This window comes from Nothobranchius furzeri, chromosome 15, assembly GCF_043380555.1.
Source record: "Nothobranchius furzeri strain GRZ-AD chromosome 15, NfurGRZ-RIMD1, whole genome shotgun sequence".
NCBI lineage: Eukaryota > Metazoa > Chordata > Actinopteri > Cyprinodontiformes > Nothobranchiidae > Nothobranchius > Nothobranchius furzeri.
In genome coordinates, this window is record NC_091755.1 from 55,214,580 (window position 1) to 55,233,225 (window position 18,646).

Below are 18,646 nucleotides of genomic sequence, written 5' to 3' on the forward strand. Positions count from 1 at the left end.
ACTGAAGGCAGGATCTGGAGGTGGTTTCTCTCCAGTCCAGGGCTCATTTGCATGAGGAAGCACACAGAAAGGGGCGTGTTTTGGCTGTTTTCTTCAGGTGTGTATTCACAAGTCAAAACACAAAAACAGCTGAATTTTAATTTTTATTTTATGTGGATTTTTTTCCCAAATTTGACCATAGAAATGTGGACTCATAAAAGTTGTAATCTGTTTGGGTCTCAAAGCCAAATCCTATAAAGACAATGCAAACTTTGAACGTAATATGGACAAGTAGCAGCAAGTTTGTTTTCTTTAGAAACACAAATAAAAAATAAATAAACACAAGTCCAAAAACAAACCACACACATGCAGTGAAAAAATAAAAGAACTCTTGAAAATACAGGTTTAGATTTACACTTTATGAACACTGAATAATAAATTATCAAAGACAGAAAAAAAGCAGCTCTCTGAATTCGTTTCACAAAAACATCTGAACTAAACTGCAGTCAGATTTTTACAAGCTGCCTTTTCTCTCCAGCAGCACTTAAATCCTGCATCAGAAATACAAAACCAAAGGCAATCCTCTGATTTCAGCCCGTTTCTGTTACACACGTGGAACAATAAAGGCATTTATCCCAGATATGGCATAATAATCTACCTTTTAGTGAACTGGACCAAACTCACGCAGAAAGGTGAACACAACCATAGAATATAACACAAATTAAAACTATATTAACTCATTCACTGCCAATGACGACTAAAGTCGTCATTTGTATTTTTTTTACTGTGTGGGCGTCGGACGAGCCCCCGCACCGTGAGAACAAACATCTCAGCTCTAAAGCCGATCTTCATCCGCGTACGTCCCACGTCACGTGATCAGGAAGCAGAACATCCATGTGTTAGGAGATCGTTTTGGGCCGCTGCTGTAAAAAAAAGTGAAGCGTGAACCGGAAAAGCTTCTGCCGATCACAATTCAACAACGGATTATTAAAGAACGGATAACGCTCGAAACGCGCGGATTCTTCCTGATGTCAGAGCTGAGTCTCTGCTTTGTTTTGGTTGTTTTGGCGTCAACGTCATCTTAGCGCACAACGTTCTGTCACTCTTAAAAAACAGTAAAAACAGTGAGAAACGCTGGCAGTGAATGAGTTAAAACCTACCTTTTCAGTGAGTGGAAAAATAATCACTTTTTGCCTTAGAAACATTAAAATTCATATCTGATTTAAAACCAACTCAGTCTGAAATCTTCAGTTTCACTCGTCCCTCATCCACTCAGAGCCAGCATCTCTGGGCTGGTTGGGACAAATATGGACATTTTCAACTGGAATCTATTGGGTCACGTTGCAAATGTTTACATTTGTCTGAATCATGCAGGGTGTGTGATGAATGACTTCATTATGTCAGTTTGCGGGCCTAATTCATTAACAACGTTATCACCAAAGCTCTTGCACATTTATGCAGGAGGCAAAAATTTTAGCAAAACAAAAGAATAAAACTACGTGTCGCCAACAGTTGCAGCAGTCGAAATACTGGCCACACACACACACACACACACACACACACCTTTGATCAGTTATTCCTTTAACTTTCTTTATGGCAAAATAAGATCTTCGGCTCAAACTTTTTTTTTCTTTGTAAATGGTCACCAAAAATGATACGAACAGCTTTAAAAGACAAAATAGAAAACAACTAATTTAACTTGCCACCCGGATCCATTTCAAAACCCAGAAACTCTAATTAAACCCGCTTATTTGTGTCACTTTGCAATACCAGCAGTTACAGTTCAGAAAATGAGTTAAGCGCAGTCACTGACTGATCATAGGTTAAGGAGACATTGAAGGTGGTGGCTCTGTTCACTTGGGGTCCTCGATGGTCCCTGAGCTCAGGTCCGTCATTTTAGGGTACTTCACCTTCTTCTGGTCCAGCTCGTTTTGAGCCCACAGCAACAGCTTCAGCAGCTTAGCCAGCTTGGGTGTCGACTCCCTGTTTTCATAGTCCAGCACAGCCTGGTTTACCTCGCTCCAAACCTGTTCAGCAAGATAATCACGAGGGTCAAACCTGGAGGTACATAAAACCCACCCGCAACATAAACGGTTACAGAATCACAAACAAATAATTCCTGACGTTTAGACCGCTACGTGGGGGGGAGGGGGTCGTATTTGGGTTGTACTGCACACATCTTCCTGAATCGTGTTGTCAGGGATCTAACCCTGAACTGGTTTTATTCTGCCATGTATTATTTACATACCACCTTCCACAACCTCTGTGTAAGTCCAAGGTGCTGAACACCAACACCTAAACTTATACAACAAAGTGTGGAAAAGCAAATGAGAGCAAAAGAGGAACCAACCAATATTAGATTGTTATTCATCTTGTTGCAGCTGACTGGTGCATTACAACCATCTTTGGGCCACTGTGATCATGCACACGCACTTATGGGTGGAAACATTTTGCCATTCTGGCACCAACAATTATGCCATGTTCAAAGTCGATCAAATCTCTTCCTCCTCATTCTGATGCTCACTTAGGACTTCAGCAATCTTCTTCATCAGACCTGAATGCTGTTGGTGCTGCTCAGATATTTGGAAAGCAGGAATGCAACCCGTAATTTCTGGTTTTTACTGTGATAACTAGCCAGTCAGAAGGTGGGAAGGCGTGGCCAGCAACAGCTGGATGTTCACGAGATACATATAATATGTGTTCTTTTAGAAATACGATCGGTCACTCGAGTTTCATCTGCATGCTGAATGAATAACAGTGCTTAAAAGGTGTGGTTGACCCCCCCCCCCCAAACATTTTTTAAATTTTTTTCTGATTGTGATCAGTCACCGAGTTGTTCATGCAGGCTGAACATGACAATAGTCTCCTACACCCATCTCCTGCATTTGCTTCTGATCCCTCCTCTCAGATCTACATTACACTGAATTAGTATTCATAATGGACTCACTGATCTTGACTCACAACGGTTTTCATTTTAACATTCGGGAATCAGCAGTAAACGTCTTGGCTAGTTCAAGCTAACTGTTAGCATTAGCAACACCAGCACACAGCATAAGCTCCTCCAGGCTTGTGTTGTTTCTGCATATATAACATCCACGTTGACTCCAACATTTGCTGTCTGAAGCTCAGCTGTGATGTGGGAAACTTTAAGGCACGGAAACGGGGAAATGAGAAATGCCGCACCGGTATAATACTTTAGAGGTTTGTTTTAGTCTTGCTGATAATAATAAAACTAGCATGGGGCTGTGTGCTGAATTAGGATTAAATGACAGCCTACCCATCTCCTTCACCAACCAGTTAGCTAAACCTCTGTCTTGCCACAAACCTGTCCTTTGGGAACATTTTGACTTTTAACATTTCCTCGTGTCTAGGGTGTCTGGGGAGGAGCAAATAAGGAAAACAAGGCCTTCTGTAACTTGAAATGAACAAAAGCTTCCTTCCAGTTTTTCTTCAAGTAGAATTTAACATTAATTTATTATCATGAAACAAAAGTGTAATAAAAACTTCTACTGGGTGGAACATTAGCACAACGTCCTTTATTTCTCTTTGATTGTTCTCTCATTCATACAAGCTCACTCTCCTGTGAACTCTTCAGTGTCCCTATAAGAGACGAACGAGTAGATCCTGATGGCTGCTGTCACACCCCCAACCCCTCACCAAAACCAGTTCTTCCGACTTGAACTGACCTGTATTGAAATGTTTACTATGTGAAGTGCCTTGAGGCGACTCTTGTCGTGATTTGGCGCTATATAAATAAACTTGAATTGAACTCTTCGGTGTCCCTATAAGAGACGGATGAGTAGATCCTGATGGCTGTTGTCTTGGCTTCCCCACACTGGCTACCTGTTAAATTCAGAATAGATTTTAAGATCCTCCTCCTCACATATAAAGCTCTTAAACAAGCTCCATCATACATCAGTGACCTGATTGTTCCATACGTTCCTAACCGAGCACTTCGCTTTCAGACTGCAGGCTTACTGGTGGTTCCCAGAATATCTAAAAATAGGATGGGAGGCAGATCTTTTAGCTATCAGGCTCCTCTCTTGTGGAACCAGCTCCGCAGCTTAAAGCTTGGTTTATGCTTGACGCGTCCGCGAGGTTCGCACATCTCCGCGCGGCAAAATTGCGTCATTTTAACAACATGCCCGTCCACCGCGCCTCCTCACGGCACACCTAGGAAATTTTCTAACCACGCGGACGGTCGGATGCGGAAAAACATGACTGACTGGCAAGAACTAAAATGGTAGAGGTTCGTAAATACAGACATTTTTATGATTCAGCTCTCAGAGATCACCGTGATCAAAATGTTGTTAATAATTCTTGGAGAGAAATAGCTCGCACTGTCGGAAAAGACGAGGACGCTGTTAAAAAATGCTGGAATGCCATGTTGTAAACAACAGTCATTTTTACTTCTACTATGGTGTAGTGTTGGATGCATGCCGTAGAGCTCCATGCTGCCCCGTTCAGTTTGGGAGAATATTGGCTCACCGCAGAGACGAGCCGCATGAACCATAAACGCTGCGAGTTGTGAAGCGCGTTCCATCCGCGAGCCGCATCACCAAGCGGAAAGTAAATGCGTCAAGCATAAACCAAGCTTTAATCCGTGAGGCAGACACTTTGTCTACTTTTAAGACTAGACTTAAAACAATTTATTTGATAGGGCCTATGGTTAAAATCTGATGTTAGCCCAGATCTGGACAAGTGTGGGAGTAGAGGGAGGTGGAGTGTACAGTCGGTAAAGACGGCTCTCCCTTTCCCTGCCTCTATCTAAAAGGCTAGGTTATCCTTAGTTATCTCTGTAGTTATGCTGCTATAGGCTTAGACTGCTGGAGGCCCCTTTCCACACTCTACTAAACTTGAATTGAACTCTTCAGTGTCCCTATAAGAGACGGATGAGTAGATTCTGATGGCTGCTGTCACACCCCCAACCCCTCACCAAAACCAGTTCTTCCGACTTCCCAACATTTGGTCTGAGCCCGACTGAACCAGAGCTTTTTTAAATTATTTTTTTGCGCTTCTCACCAAGGAGGAATAATAGTGTGTGTCTAGAAGTGCATCCTCTTCTCCTCTATCGTGCGAACAGACACTCAGTCCATCTCTCTCGCTCTGCTGCCTGAGCGCGACTCAACCTGCTCAACTAACACATCATCGACCCAAATCCCACTCAACCAATCAGGGTTTACTCGGTTCCAGTTTGGTTTCAGATTAGAACTCCAGTAGCTTCAGAAGGCAGGATTTGGAGTTTTCCTGATATTTGGACTATCCTTGGATTGGATAACAACCATGCAACTCTACCACTGACTGTGCTTCGTGGCATTGATGATTTATCTCCACAAATAACACAAGCCTGAAGGAATTAAGATGTTTCGTGGAGTTGCTAGTGCTAACATTTAGCTTCTACTAGTTGAGACGTTCTCTGCCGTTTCCTGGACACTAAATCAACAACAGCCTTTCCTGTCGGGAGCCAAGATGAATGAGTCTATGAATGGAAGTGACAGTGTGGAAATGATCTGTCAGGCTTTTCAAATCCTAGAGTTTAAGCTTCTGTTTTCTATCGGAAGCCAATGCAGGATATAGGTGTAGGAGACTATTTATGTTCAGCCCTCATGAAAACGAGTGACTGATTATCATCATAAATAATTATTGTTCAGTTGAACCACACCTTTAATGTAACTAGCAACAGCTGGACAGCTACTACTCCAGACAGGCCCATTCTTCACACTAAAAAACCCACCTTTTGCCGCTGCATCATGTTAAGCAGATCACCGAAGGGCGAATCCTCTGGGTTGTCAAAGGCCAGAAGAGCTAGTGTCCGCTCCATCTCTGTCAGGCATTCTCGGCTCTCCTCACCCTGCTCTGCAAGCTGTGTCTGAGCGAACTCCAGCGCTGACTCCGTCTCTCTTAGCCGGATTAATTCAATCAAATGTTGCTGCTAAAAAAAGCATAGAATAAAACAACGTCATCGTTTTCTTTCATCCCACTTTATCACACTTTCCAATTTCAAAGCTTTAAAATACAAACAGCAAGATTCAAACTCGTCAGCTCATCAGAGTAAAAGCTACTAACATAAAGCTCAAATGTAGCCACATTATAGAATTAGGCCTTAAAATAGCTTACCTGTAGGTGGAAATACAGGTATCTGTTGGTGTCAAGCAGCTCTGGGTGTAAGCTGTTAATGAGGGCAATAGCTTCCTGAATCTGCCCCTTCAAGATCATCTCTCTGATCTTTATCCTTTCGTCCAAAGAGTCCAGATCTACACTCGGCTCGATCCCAGACTCCATCCGGAACTTTTCGGCGGCCTCTTTAAAGCCCTCTTCAAGCAGATCAGTCAGACAGGTGCACATAAATGAAACCTAGTTCCTTCTACGGGCTGGAAAGGCTTCAGCTTAGACGCGCGGAGTAACTCACCTGTCACAAGGTAGTTCATGATGAGCCGATTCATGTCCGCCCTCTGTATATGAACATTGTTCAGTTTCTCCATCCACTCCTCTTTTGTGACGTCTTCTGGCTTTTCAGCATAACTCATCATAAAGATTCTGAGATGTGAAAGAGAAGAGAAGCATGAGCAACACTGACACAACTCGGCCACCGTCGGTACCAGCATGAACCCGCCATACAACTTTTGAGGCCGTTTTTGAGAAGTAAACACACGGGAAGGAACCAGGTGGTCTTGTAAAAAAGCACACTCAACCACATGATATTTCTGCTTCTTGAATAGCGTTTAAACGAATGCAAACGACACACTTGTACTTGGGAAATTACCGAGGCGTCCAAAACAAACCGATTTCCTCCCTAGCTAGTTAGCGGACTGCCTGCGTTTTAAAAGCTTACCGTTAAACTCAAGATCCGATGACTTTCCTTCCACGCAGCTGGAAGAAACTGGCGACGAATAAGCGAAGCGCAGTCCTCTGCGATGCTTTTAAAACAATAAAGCAGAAGAAAACACGAGAAATCCTCAGCACCAACCGAGCTATTCGAGCTATACGTGAAAACCTCGCGATAGGTACGTGTTATGGCGTCGTGCAAGTCGTGCGAGCGATGTGATTGGTTATTGAAAGTGACATCATTGGTTGCTGAGGGACAGTGTGGCCCAATCCCCAACACTCACATTGAGGAGGTGCGTTGTACGTACGCCACATTGGGCGCTAGAGAAGAGCGTCGCCGCCGTATTGGATGGGTTCTTCACTCTGGCCCAATCCCAAAATTCACCCTGCCTGCTGTGGTCTTCAACAAAATGCACTTGGAAGAAGTGTGCAGTTAGGCTTCTAGCGTGTGACACACATGTGCAAATAATTGTGGAATTGAGACAGGGAGCACTGGGTGACCGGCCGCATGCTGGGATGCACGGTCGTTGTGCTACTTTAAAAAAAAACAACTTTGACAACTTTCAAACAAAACAACAATTATTAAAAAAATACATTATTGCTGCTTTGTCTAAAAAAATCAGAGCATCAATTAATCGTCCTAAAATGAACTACTTTCATTTGAACGTATATTCCAGAAATAGCACTTGAGCCTTTTCTCCCACTGGTGTAACGCTCCGCATCGATGTGGACTTGGGTGAAGTCTGGATCAAGGGTGTATTTCGGGTGTGATCAACCTCCGCACTTGAGAATTCCGGAGTTGATAAACATATTGATAAAATCCATGACAGACATCCTACGCACTTTCAAACTTTCACGGTCGGATCGCTCAATTGATAAAAAGAAAGAAAGAAAATATAGTGTTTTACAGGGACGAAATTTTGATTTCAGAAGTGGGGGGGACACAGCAGGCTTGTGCGGATTTGGGGTGGGGGTGTTATGTAAAGACCCCTTGACACGTCACGTGCCCATCTCAATAATTTTTCCATCCTCTCTCTCTCTCTCTCTCTCTCTCTCTCTCTCTCTCTCTCTCTCTCTCTCTCTCTCTCTCTCTATATATATATATATATATATATATATATATATATATATATTATATATATATATATATCAAAGTTAAAAAATGTACAACTCTATTATTATTTTTATTTATTATCATTATTGAAGTGCAGTTTTGGCTGTTGACAATGGATAGGCCATTATAGTTATTGTTTTGGGTCTTTTTTTATTGTTTTTGGTGCAACATTTTCTAACGGAGTGAGATTCCTTTTTTATTAAATTTTTGTTTGTTAATTTTATTCATTTAGAAGTTCTGGTTCTGGACATTTCAATGTTAAATGAAGGTTTATTTGTTGCATTTTAAAGGGTGTACTTGCATTATTATGATATATTAACATTATATTAGTGGTTATTTTGGTCTAGATAATGTTGACAATATCGTTTATCATCAACAATTTGTTGGACAAAATATCGTCCAGCAAAATGTGTTACTTTCCCAGGCCTAGTCAAAAGTATAAAAATTATTTATACATAAACGGTCCCTCCTGAGATCTGGCCGTTTGTTCATTTGCTGTGTTAGAGGACATGCTGAACTAATGTTTTACACATGATCATCACCCTAACATTTGAGTGTATAAAAACATATTAAATATGTTTTTCCCCTTAAAAGTGTTTAAACAGTTGTTGCATTTCAACACACAAAAAATAAATGGAAAAAATGAGATAAATCTAATGAAAAGTGTACATCTTTGACATTAAGCTTAAAAAAATCTGTTGACGATGATGATACTGTTCATTTTTCAGAGCTTTTTAATGTGAACATATACATTGCAATAGATAAGTTTACAATAAAGTTAAATGATAAAAGTTTTGAAGTTACACTTCTACTACTACTACTACTAGTAATAATAATTATGATGATAATAGTAATAAAAAAATAATAATTATAATAATACGAATAAATTGTGTCTGAGGAGTCAGTTATGTGGAGGAGATGAGTTTGTAAAAGTTAGTTTTGAGTATGTTTGTGAAGGAGGAGGTGAGTCTGAGCTTAATGCAGGGGTGTCACATGTTCCAACTTACGTTTAGACTTTGAAAGAAGTCTCTTCTATCCACTTTTCGTTTTCTTGACATGCTGCCTCCTGGCTGTGCATAACTACCAAAGACTCACAAATGAACACTTATTCAAATGTTATGTAATGGAAGCTGAGCTGAGCTCTGATATTACACAGCGTCTAGTTGACGATGTGACTCAGTACCGGTGTTCCCTAGCGGCTCCAAACTAGCAAAACAAGGTGAGCACGTTCTGACTGTTTCCAACTTGAGTGACAGCAGCAACAGCCAATAATACGTTAGCAAGTATCAGCAGAGCCAATAGATTATCTTTTGGGCGGGTCTAATAGTAAAGCGGTTTCCGTTTCGGTCCTAGTGCTCAACCAAATCCATTTAATGGAGCGTAACATTGTTTTTGGACGGAAAAAAGTGCAGGGGACCAAAACTGCCTTTTGAAAAAGTGGGGGGGACATGTCCCACCCGTCCCCCCCCAAAATTACGTCCCAGGTGTTTTATATAGATGGTAAATGGCCTGTATTTGATATAGCGCCTTCTAGAGTCCTGGAACCCCTCAAGGCACTTTACAACACAATCAGTCATTCACCCATTCACACACTGGTGGGGATGAGCTACAATGTAGCCACAGCTGCCATGGGGCGCACTGACAGAGGCGAGGCTGCCGAGCACTGGCGCCACCAGTCCCTTCGACCACCACCAGCAAGCGACGTGGGTAGTGTCTTGCCCAAGGACACAACGACAGCGACAAACTGAGCGGGGCTCGAACCTGCAACCTTCCGATTACGGGGCGAGCATTTAATTCCTGTGCCACCGTCGCCCCATATAGCAGATCTCAAGATTAAATTCATGAGGCACTTCACATAAACAAAAAAATTGAATTAGAAAAAAAAATAAGATTAAAAAATAAGTTTAAAATTATTCAAATAAAAATTGTGATTAAAATGTAAGGAAAGGGTGAGAGAAAACGAATAAGAAAGAGGGAAATTGGTGGATCCTGGGAAAGGCAGAATAGGTAGAAAGAGCAGAATAAGGAGAGGGTGGAGATGAAGGTCAAGGAAAAGCCAGCCTGAACATGTGAGTTTTCAGCTTCTTTTTAAAGGAGACCACTGAGTCCACTGATCTCAGGCTCAGGGGGAGATATCAAGACTTATTCAAAGACAGTTATTCATTATCAATATAAATGAAACTAATAGCTCACCAATAACAAAAGAGAAAGTTGGAATAATAGCAGGCAGCAGACTGTTGGTGCTGCAGATCTCTGTCCTGACAATACAAAAAGGCGAAAGATATTTTGAAATGTGGATAAGAATAATTCTAAAAGAGCAGTGAAACCCTGAAGCTTCACTGGCTGCTGGTTAACTTCAGAATTCATTTCAAGATCTTGTTTCTGGTTTTTAAGGTCTTACATGGACGAGCACCATTGGTGATCTCCTCAGTCCCTACACCTGAGGTTCAGGCCTGTACTGGCCATCAAGCAATGTGAGCATTTTCCAGGGCTGATGGTAATTCTGGGCTGGGCTGATGGTAATCTATTCATTTCATTTGGGTCGACCCAGTTTTTTATGTTATTGGTGGGCCTGTCCGATATATGTCTGATAATGAGTTGAACACAGTTACCATCTCTCATTTTTACTGATCTTTAAACACGGCTTTTCTATCACACCATAATTACGGAACTGCCTGATGGTGCAACTGTCCCTCAATCTGCAGCTATTTAATTAATGCCATCCTTTTATTTTCTTCAGTGAGTTCCTTTATGGTTTCAGTAAAGCTATTGTATCAGTAAAAATGACTCATAATTCATTTCAACATTTACAAAAACAAAACATGCTGAGACCACCTGCAGGCGAGCCAACACCATTTGGGAGTCCCATAGCCTACCTGAGGCAGGACACCAGCTAACAAGCTGGGAAATGTGCTTCTGTCTGCTATTATGTTTGTTTTATTTTATATATTCCTAAATATATTTTTTTATTGTTGGAGAAGCATCTTTCAGCATCTGCTGAGTTAATGATGGCGTCTGTGTTTCTTCAGAATCCTTCTATTTTGTGTTTATTGTAAAACTTGAATAAACAGTAGCTTTTTTTCTGTTATTATTTTAATCAGAATAAATGCACAAACAGCCAAATGACAACTAAAATAGTTTACTCCTCCTGGATTTGGCGCCCCCTCCAGCGCGGCGCATATACTGCATACTGCGCGCTCTGCACCTTTTCTCACCAGTTCGCGGTGACGCGCACGTCGGCTCTCTGTGGGGTATGAGGGGGCGGGGCCAGCGTGCTGCTGCAGCTGTCCATGGTCGTGTGGTGGTGAGAACCTGAGAGGATCCGGATTCGTGCGAGATGCGGCCATAGTCACGCTGAGCACTCTCGAATCAGAACCAGCGGGGTCGGGGATCTCTAGTCTTGCAGCGCATCAGAGCCGACTGAAAGGTGAGCGTTCCTGTGCGTCTCCGTCTTTTACTTCCTCCTGCAGATCCTGATTCTTGTCCTTGGGGAAAATGTGCTGATCAGCCATCTCTGCCTTGCATCAAGAGCAGGCCAGGAAGCGAACCAACATGGATGCTGTGCACCGACTGTAGCAGTGCAGCTGATGATGCCTGCTCCCAGATTATGCTCCTATAGAATCTAATCCCATGTTCAGGCAATCCACGGAGGGATGCAAAGAGGTGAAAATTAACAGCCATCTTATCTGATTAGGTGGATTTGGGTGAAAAAATGTTCAAATTAGACGCGTGGCTTTTCATTTGTGTCGAGCTGACACCCATTTGGAGGCAGTGAGGCAGTCTGCTTTTAGAAAGGACTTTCTCTTTCTTTATTTTCATGAAGAATAATTGCATTTTTGTTCCGCTCTGCTTTTGCAGTTTTTTTTCTGCAGGGCTGCCAGCTTCTTATTTGCTGAAAGCAGCATCTGCATCAGTAAACCTGCATTAATGCATATTCTTCAGAACAATGTCCACCATCTGTTGTTTCCTTGAGTAAAATGAAAAATAAAAGAAACTATGGAAGTTTAATGAATTAGTCTTCTCTGGACTCTTCCTCAGTGTCATTTAAGTAATGTGGGTTTAATGGAGATCGCTCGGATTCAGGCAGGAGTTTTCAGCCTCACAGGCCTCACTCTGCTTCTGATATACATGAAGAAGCTCTGGTTATGTATTGGAACGTTTTTCTGTGTCCAGCCTGTGGACGTGAGGCATCATGAGTGATCATCAGAGACAGCGCTCTCTGTCCACTGCTGGGGAGTCTCTCTACCATGTCCTGGGAGTGGAGAAGCTGGCCACAAGCGAGGATATCAAGAGGTCTTACAGGTGAGAAGTATTGGTATACTGTTATGAAATAAAACCAGAATCCGACTCTTATTTCAAATGGTTTTTCTTAAGTGTCACTAATAGGACCCTTTCTTGTGAAAATGATTTAAAATAAATCTTCTAACTAGTAAAATTTATGTTTCAAGATATCCAGAACTGAGAGTGTAACATCAAAAACCAAGTTTAGATCAATAGATTTAATCAAAGTAGTGTTCTGACTTTTATTTCACCTCCAAAGGATCACAAAGTATGTAAATGACAAAAATAATTATTCAAAAACTTATTTTGCATTATTTTGTTTTTCAAGTGACCTACATTTAGAATCCAGTAACATATCTTCATTTGGTTCCACTCTAAGAATCAGCGGTCTCATTAAAAGCTTTTTTGGTCCCTCACTCTTTGGTTGGGTATATTTGAGCACAGCAGCGGCTCTTCTATGCTTTTAAAGCAGCAGTTTCTGTTCATGACTCCTTTAAGTGACTGAACCGCTTAGTTAGCTGGTGTCTGCATGTGCTGAAACTGTCTAAATGTTCCTAAATTGTTTAATCTTAAAAGTCTGATGTTGCAGATTTTAGGGTTGTCTATATTATAGTTTGGTGAAAGTTGTTTTTTGTCTCAAAGAATTACTTACAGTACTTATATATACTTACATGAATCTGCTGGTATAAATATATATCTAGAGCATGGACGTAATTTTTTTTTGGGGGGGGGGGGCATGTACCCCCCCCCACACTTTTTCCAAAGTCAAGTTTTGACCCCTGCGCTTTTTACCATCCAAAAACAATATTACGCTATATTAAATTGACACTGGTTGAGCTCTAGGACCAAGTGGAAAACAACCGTTTGTGTTAAAGCCTTGTGTCCCATTAGAGCATACTGTAAAGATCCCCCCCTCCCTCCCTCCCTCCTGCTTCTAAAGTGAAAATTACGTCCATGATCTAGCAGGGGTGCCCAATCCTGGTCCTCGAGGGCTGGTGTCCAGCATGTTTTAGTTTTTATTCTACTTCAACACACCTGATTTCAATCAGCAGGTGATTAACAGGCTTCTGCAGAGCCTGATGAGCTGCTGCACAGGTGACTCAACCAGTTAGTCAAGTGTGTTGGAGCAGAAAAACCACAAAACCTGCTGGATACCGGCCCTCCAGGACTAGGATTGGGCACCCCGGATCTAGAGTCTCATTTAAATGTGATCTCTTGGTAGTGGTCTCCCTGCTTTATGAGTGATAGTTTTAAACAATTATTATTTCAATATATACCATGATTCATTCCATAATTAAGTGACCCTATTGTGATTTTTGTCATTGGGGTTCTTATATCCACAAATGTTCCTATTTAGTTTGAATATTGTTGAATGAGAAATCAGGTGTTTGTTTCAAGAATGATCGTTCAGCTTTATAGATCTTGTTTATTTTATCATAAATTGGCTTTCCATCCAAGCAGAAATGGTTGATCCTCTGTCACAATCTTGCTAAATATTATTTTTTACTTTCCTTCCTCAACAGGAAACTGGCATTAAAGTTCCATCCTGACAAGAACCCCGACAATCCAGAGGCAGCGGATAAGTTTAAGGAGATAAACAATGCCCATGCCATCCTGAACGACCCAACAAAGCGTAATATTTATGATAAATATGGCTCTCTGGGACTGTATGTAGCGGAGCAGTTTGGAGAGGAGAATGTTAACACCTACTTTGTCCTTTCCAGCTGGTGGGCAAAGGTAAGGAAGACAAATCTACTAAATCTGAACACGACCCAGCTTGCGTCTTTCTCATGTCCATGAATGTTTCCTGAAAGGCGCTGTTTATATTCTGCGGCCTGGCCACTGGTTGCTACTTCTGCTGCTGCCTGTGCTGCTGCTGTAACTGCTGCTGTGGGCGGTGTAAACCCCGGCCCCGAGAGAGCCAGGAGCAGGACTTCTACGTGTCCCCCGAGGACCTGGAGGCTCAGCTGCAATCTGACGAGAGAGGTGAGGCCCTATTACTCGTGCCGTATTATGTCAGGAGGACAAAGCTCAAAATATGGTTTCTGTTTGTTAGAGGCTGGCGGTGACCCCATAGTGCTGCAGCCGTCGGCTACAGAGACGACCCAGCTAACATCGGATGGGCACTACTCCTATCACACCGACACTGGCTTCAACTAACCCTCTGCTCTCCTCAGTCCTGACCTGGGGTCCTGCCTGCTTCCCTGCTCCACCTCAGTGAGATGAAAGAAAGAGGCAATCCATTTTCCATGTTAGACAGAGCAAGCTTAACCGAGGAGAGGGACAAGTGTGCACGGCCTGTGAAAGGAACTGATGAAGTCGCATCCCTCCGCTTCCCTCCCTTATCGTGTTTTCCTCACAAAAGAAGAAAAGAAAAACAACTAAACTGTTGTCCTTTCACACCTGCTTTAGTGTTTCTTTGCCTTTTACCGGGCAGTTCTCCCACCTTACTCCCCTCCTCTCATCATGGTGTAGCATGCACTGTGTGGAACGTTTCCATATTCTCTTTACTTTTTGGCAATATTATTGCAAGACCCCGTGCAGCTCACGAGGGAGGGAGGGAGGTAAAGTCAATGAGAGGTTTAGCATTTGGGCAGGTGATGAGGATTTATGCTAAGGTGCCATCATTAAACCTCCGCGGACTGACCTATCGCACACGTTTGCACTTTTCACTTTGATTTTTTCCACCCATTTTGTTTTCAGACCTTCATTCAGTCTCATCCATTTGTGGGTCATCTTCTGTTTGTGCTCTGAGGTTGATCAGGCGCAACGATGGAGTTTATAAATCCTTGCTGACTTCAGGATTTTATTTGGTGTTTTTCAGGATTTTATTTGGTGTTTTTCTCACCTTTTAAAGACCATCGTTCTAGACATTTCCCCCCTGCTGCAGCTGGTTGTTTTAAATCTCCTCAGATTAGATTTGTTTTGTTCTTCATTACAAATTAGATTTGGTCCATTTCAACCCTCGTGTTGACCTATTTGTTGTTATAGTAGCAGCTTAAAAAATGGCATTCACTCTGGATGCAAATCTTTAAAGAAATGTCTGAAAGCAGTGACATTTAAATGGTCTTTTTCCCTAATATATTTTTTCATGTTAATCTCAGACATCTATAATCCTGGAATTGTGCCACGTTGTTGCCGTCATGGGGAAAACATCACATCTACATCTGTATGCTTCTTCTTTAAGTTGTTAGTGAAGCTGAGGATTTCCATGCAAACCAGCTGGTTCCCATGTTTCATAGCGTGATTTTGTTCACGTGTTCTCATCGTCATTATACTTTTTTGTGTCTTAAACTGATCGTTTGTCCAATGCTGTGGTCATCTGTAATTATTTAAATTGTTTTGTAGAAGAAGATGCTCACCAGGCAGATCATCTGTGAACCAGTGCCATAGGCAGCTTTTTTCACACCACTCAGTTTGCATATATTGCCACTCATGCAAGGCCATAAATAGCCATGAACGTCTTTGCCATTCTTGCAGTTTCATAACTTCTAATAACACGTTTTAATGGTTTACAAGTGGTGAGCCCCCCATAGCCCACCCTCTGCTCGTAACGGTAAGGATGTTGACACCTGTGGCCCTCGTATGATGTTTCCTGTAACCTTTGATGAAACATAGATGTTCCTGTCATGGCTTTTTCATTGAGATATTGAAAAAAGCTTCTATATATGTTAAAAGTTGAATGCACTGTGTTTAAAATAAAATGAAACCTATAGGATCAATGATCAGGAAATGACTAAAAAGAAAACCTAGTATAAAGTGTAACCATAGTGAAATGGCTATCTGGTGCATTTATTAGAGTTTTATTGATTTAATATTCCATCATGTTTTGATTGATGATTTCCAGTCATTTTAACTGGTATGGTGTTGTATTGTAGACCATTGACTTTTACTGGGAATGGGTTAATGGTTGAGGTTGCTTGTACATACACTTGGCCTGTATAAAGTATAAACCTAAACATTTCTGTTGTAGCATGGTATTTGTGTGTCTGGATGGAAACAAGTGGATCATTGATCTGATTTGCTGTTGAATAAATGTTCCTAAACATTTTGACTCGTGTCTTCATCTTACAGCTGTGTTTAAAACTCCATAATTAGCAGGTCAAGTAAATATGTCTCAATCTTTTTTTTGGTTATTAAAGGATCTGCTGAATAAAAAAACACCTTTATAAACAAAAATGAAAACGTTTGCGAGATAGAAGAATACAAAGTTGACATTTATTCCCTCAGATTTGAGCAAAGTGCAATGGCCACCTGGTTTGGAAGGAGGACTTGGAGTGAGCTTGAATGAACGTTTAATGGTTTATCTTGGATGTTTTTGCCTTTTAGAGGTTCTTCCTCTTCGCTTGTAGTCAGAAACGGACGAAAGAGAAGAATCAGCCCGTATTCATACTTTGAGACACAACGCCTTCAAGGACGTGTTCAGTAATTACGTTGCTCTCCCAGAGATGTCACAGATCTGTCACAGATCCTAGATGGCACCTCAGGGGGCACAATGAACTGTCTGGGTTCTCTGCAGGGAGGCATTGTAGATGAGTCCACAAAAACCAAACCTCTGCAGAACTTCCTGAAAGTTGTGGTTATTGTTTGGACCCTCAATACGAGCTCCAAGATCTCTTGATTATTTTCAAACATCTTGAAATGGACGCTGCTGAACAATCTTGCTAATGCCTATTTTTTCAGCGATCCTCCAACGGTCTTTGCCATGTGAGACGAGGCACTAAGTGGATGATACATTTATTCGATTTTGGTTTACTGAGGAAATATCTCAAAAGAGACACCTATATTTTACTAATGTTTATACACAAGGACAGGGGTTGGTATCCTGCATGTTTTTGTTGTTCCTCTGCTCCAACACACTTGATTCAGCTGGTCAGCAGCTCCTCAATCACCTGGTGACTAAAATCTGGTGTGTTGAAGCAGGGAAACAACTAAAACATGCTGGTTACAATCCCCCCGGACCAGGATTGATAACCCCTGTAGAAACTATCATTACATACAATTAAAAACTACATAAGAAAGGTTCCTCAAAGCTGACATGAAGTGCGTTTGTGGGTGCAAAAGCAATACTTTTACAGAGTGAATGATGAGTGAAATTATGAGTTTTTTTTAAGTATTTTTCATCAGTTTTTTGGTTAAAAATTTCAGACTTGAGCTTCACTGATTACATTAAGGCTGTAAGTAGATCAACGTTTTATCATCTTCATCAATTAGCAAGACTGAGAGGTCTCAGGTCTAGACAAGACCTAGACTAGAGAAACTCATTCATGTGCTCATCTCCAGCAGGCTGGACTGTTGCAATGATCTTTTGGCTGTTATTTTCATAAAAGCTGTAAAAAACTGCCTCTTACTAAGGATACTGCTGCTAGGGTCGTAACAAGATCCAAGATAACTGAGCACATCACTCCTGTTCTTAACCCGCTTAGCCCCACTGGCAACTATTGTTGCCAAAGTGTATCACTGTCATTTTTGACTCACAATAAAAAAATACAGTGTTACTAATCCAACATTTTCCACTTATTTGCTAGTAAACAACTTAGAAAAAAGTTTTGTTTAAAAAATTTTGTTTCCAAGTGCTTCCTATCGTATGACATCATCTGCTTCCTGCTCCTTCCCGCTGAAGGCATGGCGACTGCAAGTCATCCTGGAAACAAGTAATTTTTAGACATTTCAGATGAACTGCCCCAAAACATATTTGTAATAATTTATTCATTCAAGTCTCTAGAGTAACCCTCCATCCAAAAATTATATCAAAGATAAAAATTTTTTTTTAATAGGCTTATTTCTGCGAGTGGCATCAATAGTTGCCAGTGGGCACAAAGCATGTCGCTAACTAAAGGAAAACTCTCTGCAGGATCGCTCCTAATTTACTTATTTAAAATATTAGAATGAAGTACAATGGCTCAGTTTAGTCCTCTTAAAATACTTTTCCAAGCTAAATAACTTCACAGGTATTCAAGGCCTGTGTGTACAAGATTTTTATACGTTACCATACATGTTTTTTTTGCTAGCAAACATTAGCTTGTGTCTCACAGTCTAACGATAGCCAGCTAGTTGAAAAGCTAATGAAGATGTTGATGTGCAGCTGGGGGTGCACTTTTCTTTGCACACAAGAGCTTACATGACCAGTACACACACATATGATATGATGTTTCTCATGCTGCACCTTCTGCACTGTAGCTGCTCTCCATTTAACTTTACCTTTTCATCTTGTCATCTCTGATTTGCTGCTGTTTTATATTGTCACACTGAGTTTAATGCCCGCTTGCAGTTTGAATTGCCTCCGTGTGGGAAATGTGCTATACCAAGTTTTATACTGCAAAATAACAAAATCTGTGACATACTGCACCAGCTTCCTGCAGTCATACACAGGAACAATTAATAGATTAAATGAATCAAGTCTGTTTGGTTTTGTTCTTTTCACAAACAAAAATGATGAACAATATT

General features: G+C 41.3%; 2 protein-coding genes across 2 annotated transcripts; one reads left to right on the forward strand and one right to left on the reverse strand.

The window, feature by feature from the left end:
- Positions 1–130: 130 nt before the first annotated feature.
- On the reverse strand, positions 131–7,008 carry LOC107391203 (glucose-induced degradation protein 8-B homolog). The gene is made up of 5 exons (XM_015968355.3): positions 6,812–7,008; positions 6,389–6,516; positions 6,097–6,293; positions 5,714–5,911; positions 131–2,006 (listed from the first exon to the last, which is right to left on the reverse strand). The coding sequence occupies exons 2-5, from the start codon at positions 6,507–6,509 to the stop codon at positions 1,833–1,835; spliced, it is 690 nt and encodes a 229-aa protein (XP_015823841.1). The 5' UTR covers positions 6,510–6,516; positions 6,812–7,008; the 3' UTR covers positions 131–1,832.
- A 4,168-nt stretch (positions 7,009–11,176) lies between these two features.
- LOC107391200 (dnaJ homolog subfamily C member 5) lies at positions 11,177–16,250 on the forward strand. Its single transcript, XM_015968350.3, has 5 exons — positions 11,177–11,345; positions 12,092–12,220; positions 13,723–13,936; positions 14,014–14,185; positions 14,256–16,250. The coding sequence occupies exons 2-5, from the start codon at positions 12,111–12,113 to the stop codon at positions 14,357–14,359; spliced, it is 600 nt and encodes a 199-aa protein (XP_015823836.1). The 5' UTR covers positions 11,177–11,345; positions 12,092–12,110; the 3' UTR covers positions 14,360–16,250.
- The last annotated feature ends 2,396 nt before the right edge of the window (positions 16,251–18,646 follow it).

Bases quoted from the DNA above. Each gene is read 5' to 3' on its own strand.
- LOC107391203 (XM_015968355.3), bottom strand. From the start codon at position 6,509: ATGATGAGTTATGCTGAAAAGCCAGAAGACGTCACAAAAGAGGAGTGG. The intron at 5,912-6,096 runs GTAAGCTATTTT...TGCTTTTTTTAG, and splicing joins ACCTGTATTTCCACCTACAG to CAGCAACATTTGATTGAATT. The intron at 2,007-5,713 runs GTGGGTTTTTTA...CTTGCTGAACAG, and splicing joins ACATGATGCAGCGGCAAAAG to GTTTGGAGCGAGGTAAACCA.
- LOC107391200 (XM_015968350.3), top strand. From the start codon at position 12,111: ATGAGTGATCATCAGAGACAGCGCTCTCTGTCCACTGCTGGGGAGTCT. The intron at 13,937-14,013 runs GTAAGGAAGACA...GTTTCCTGAAAG, and splicing joins TTTCCAGCTGGTGGGCAAAG to GCGCTGTTTATATTCTGCGG. The intron at 14,186-14,255 runs GTGAGGCCCTAT...TCTGTTTGTTAG, and splicing joins GCTGCAATCTGACGAGAGAG to AGGCTGGCGGTGACCCCATA.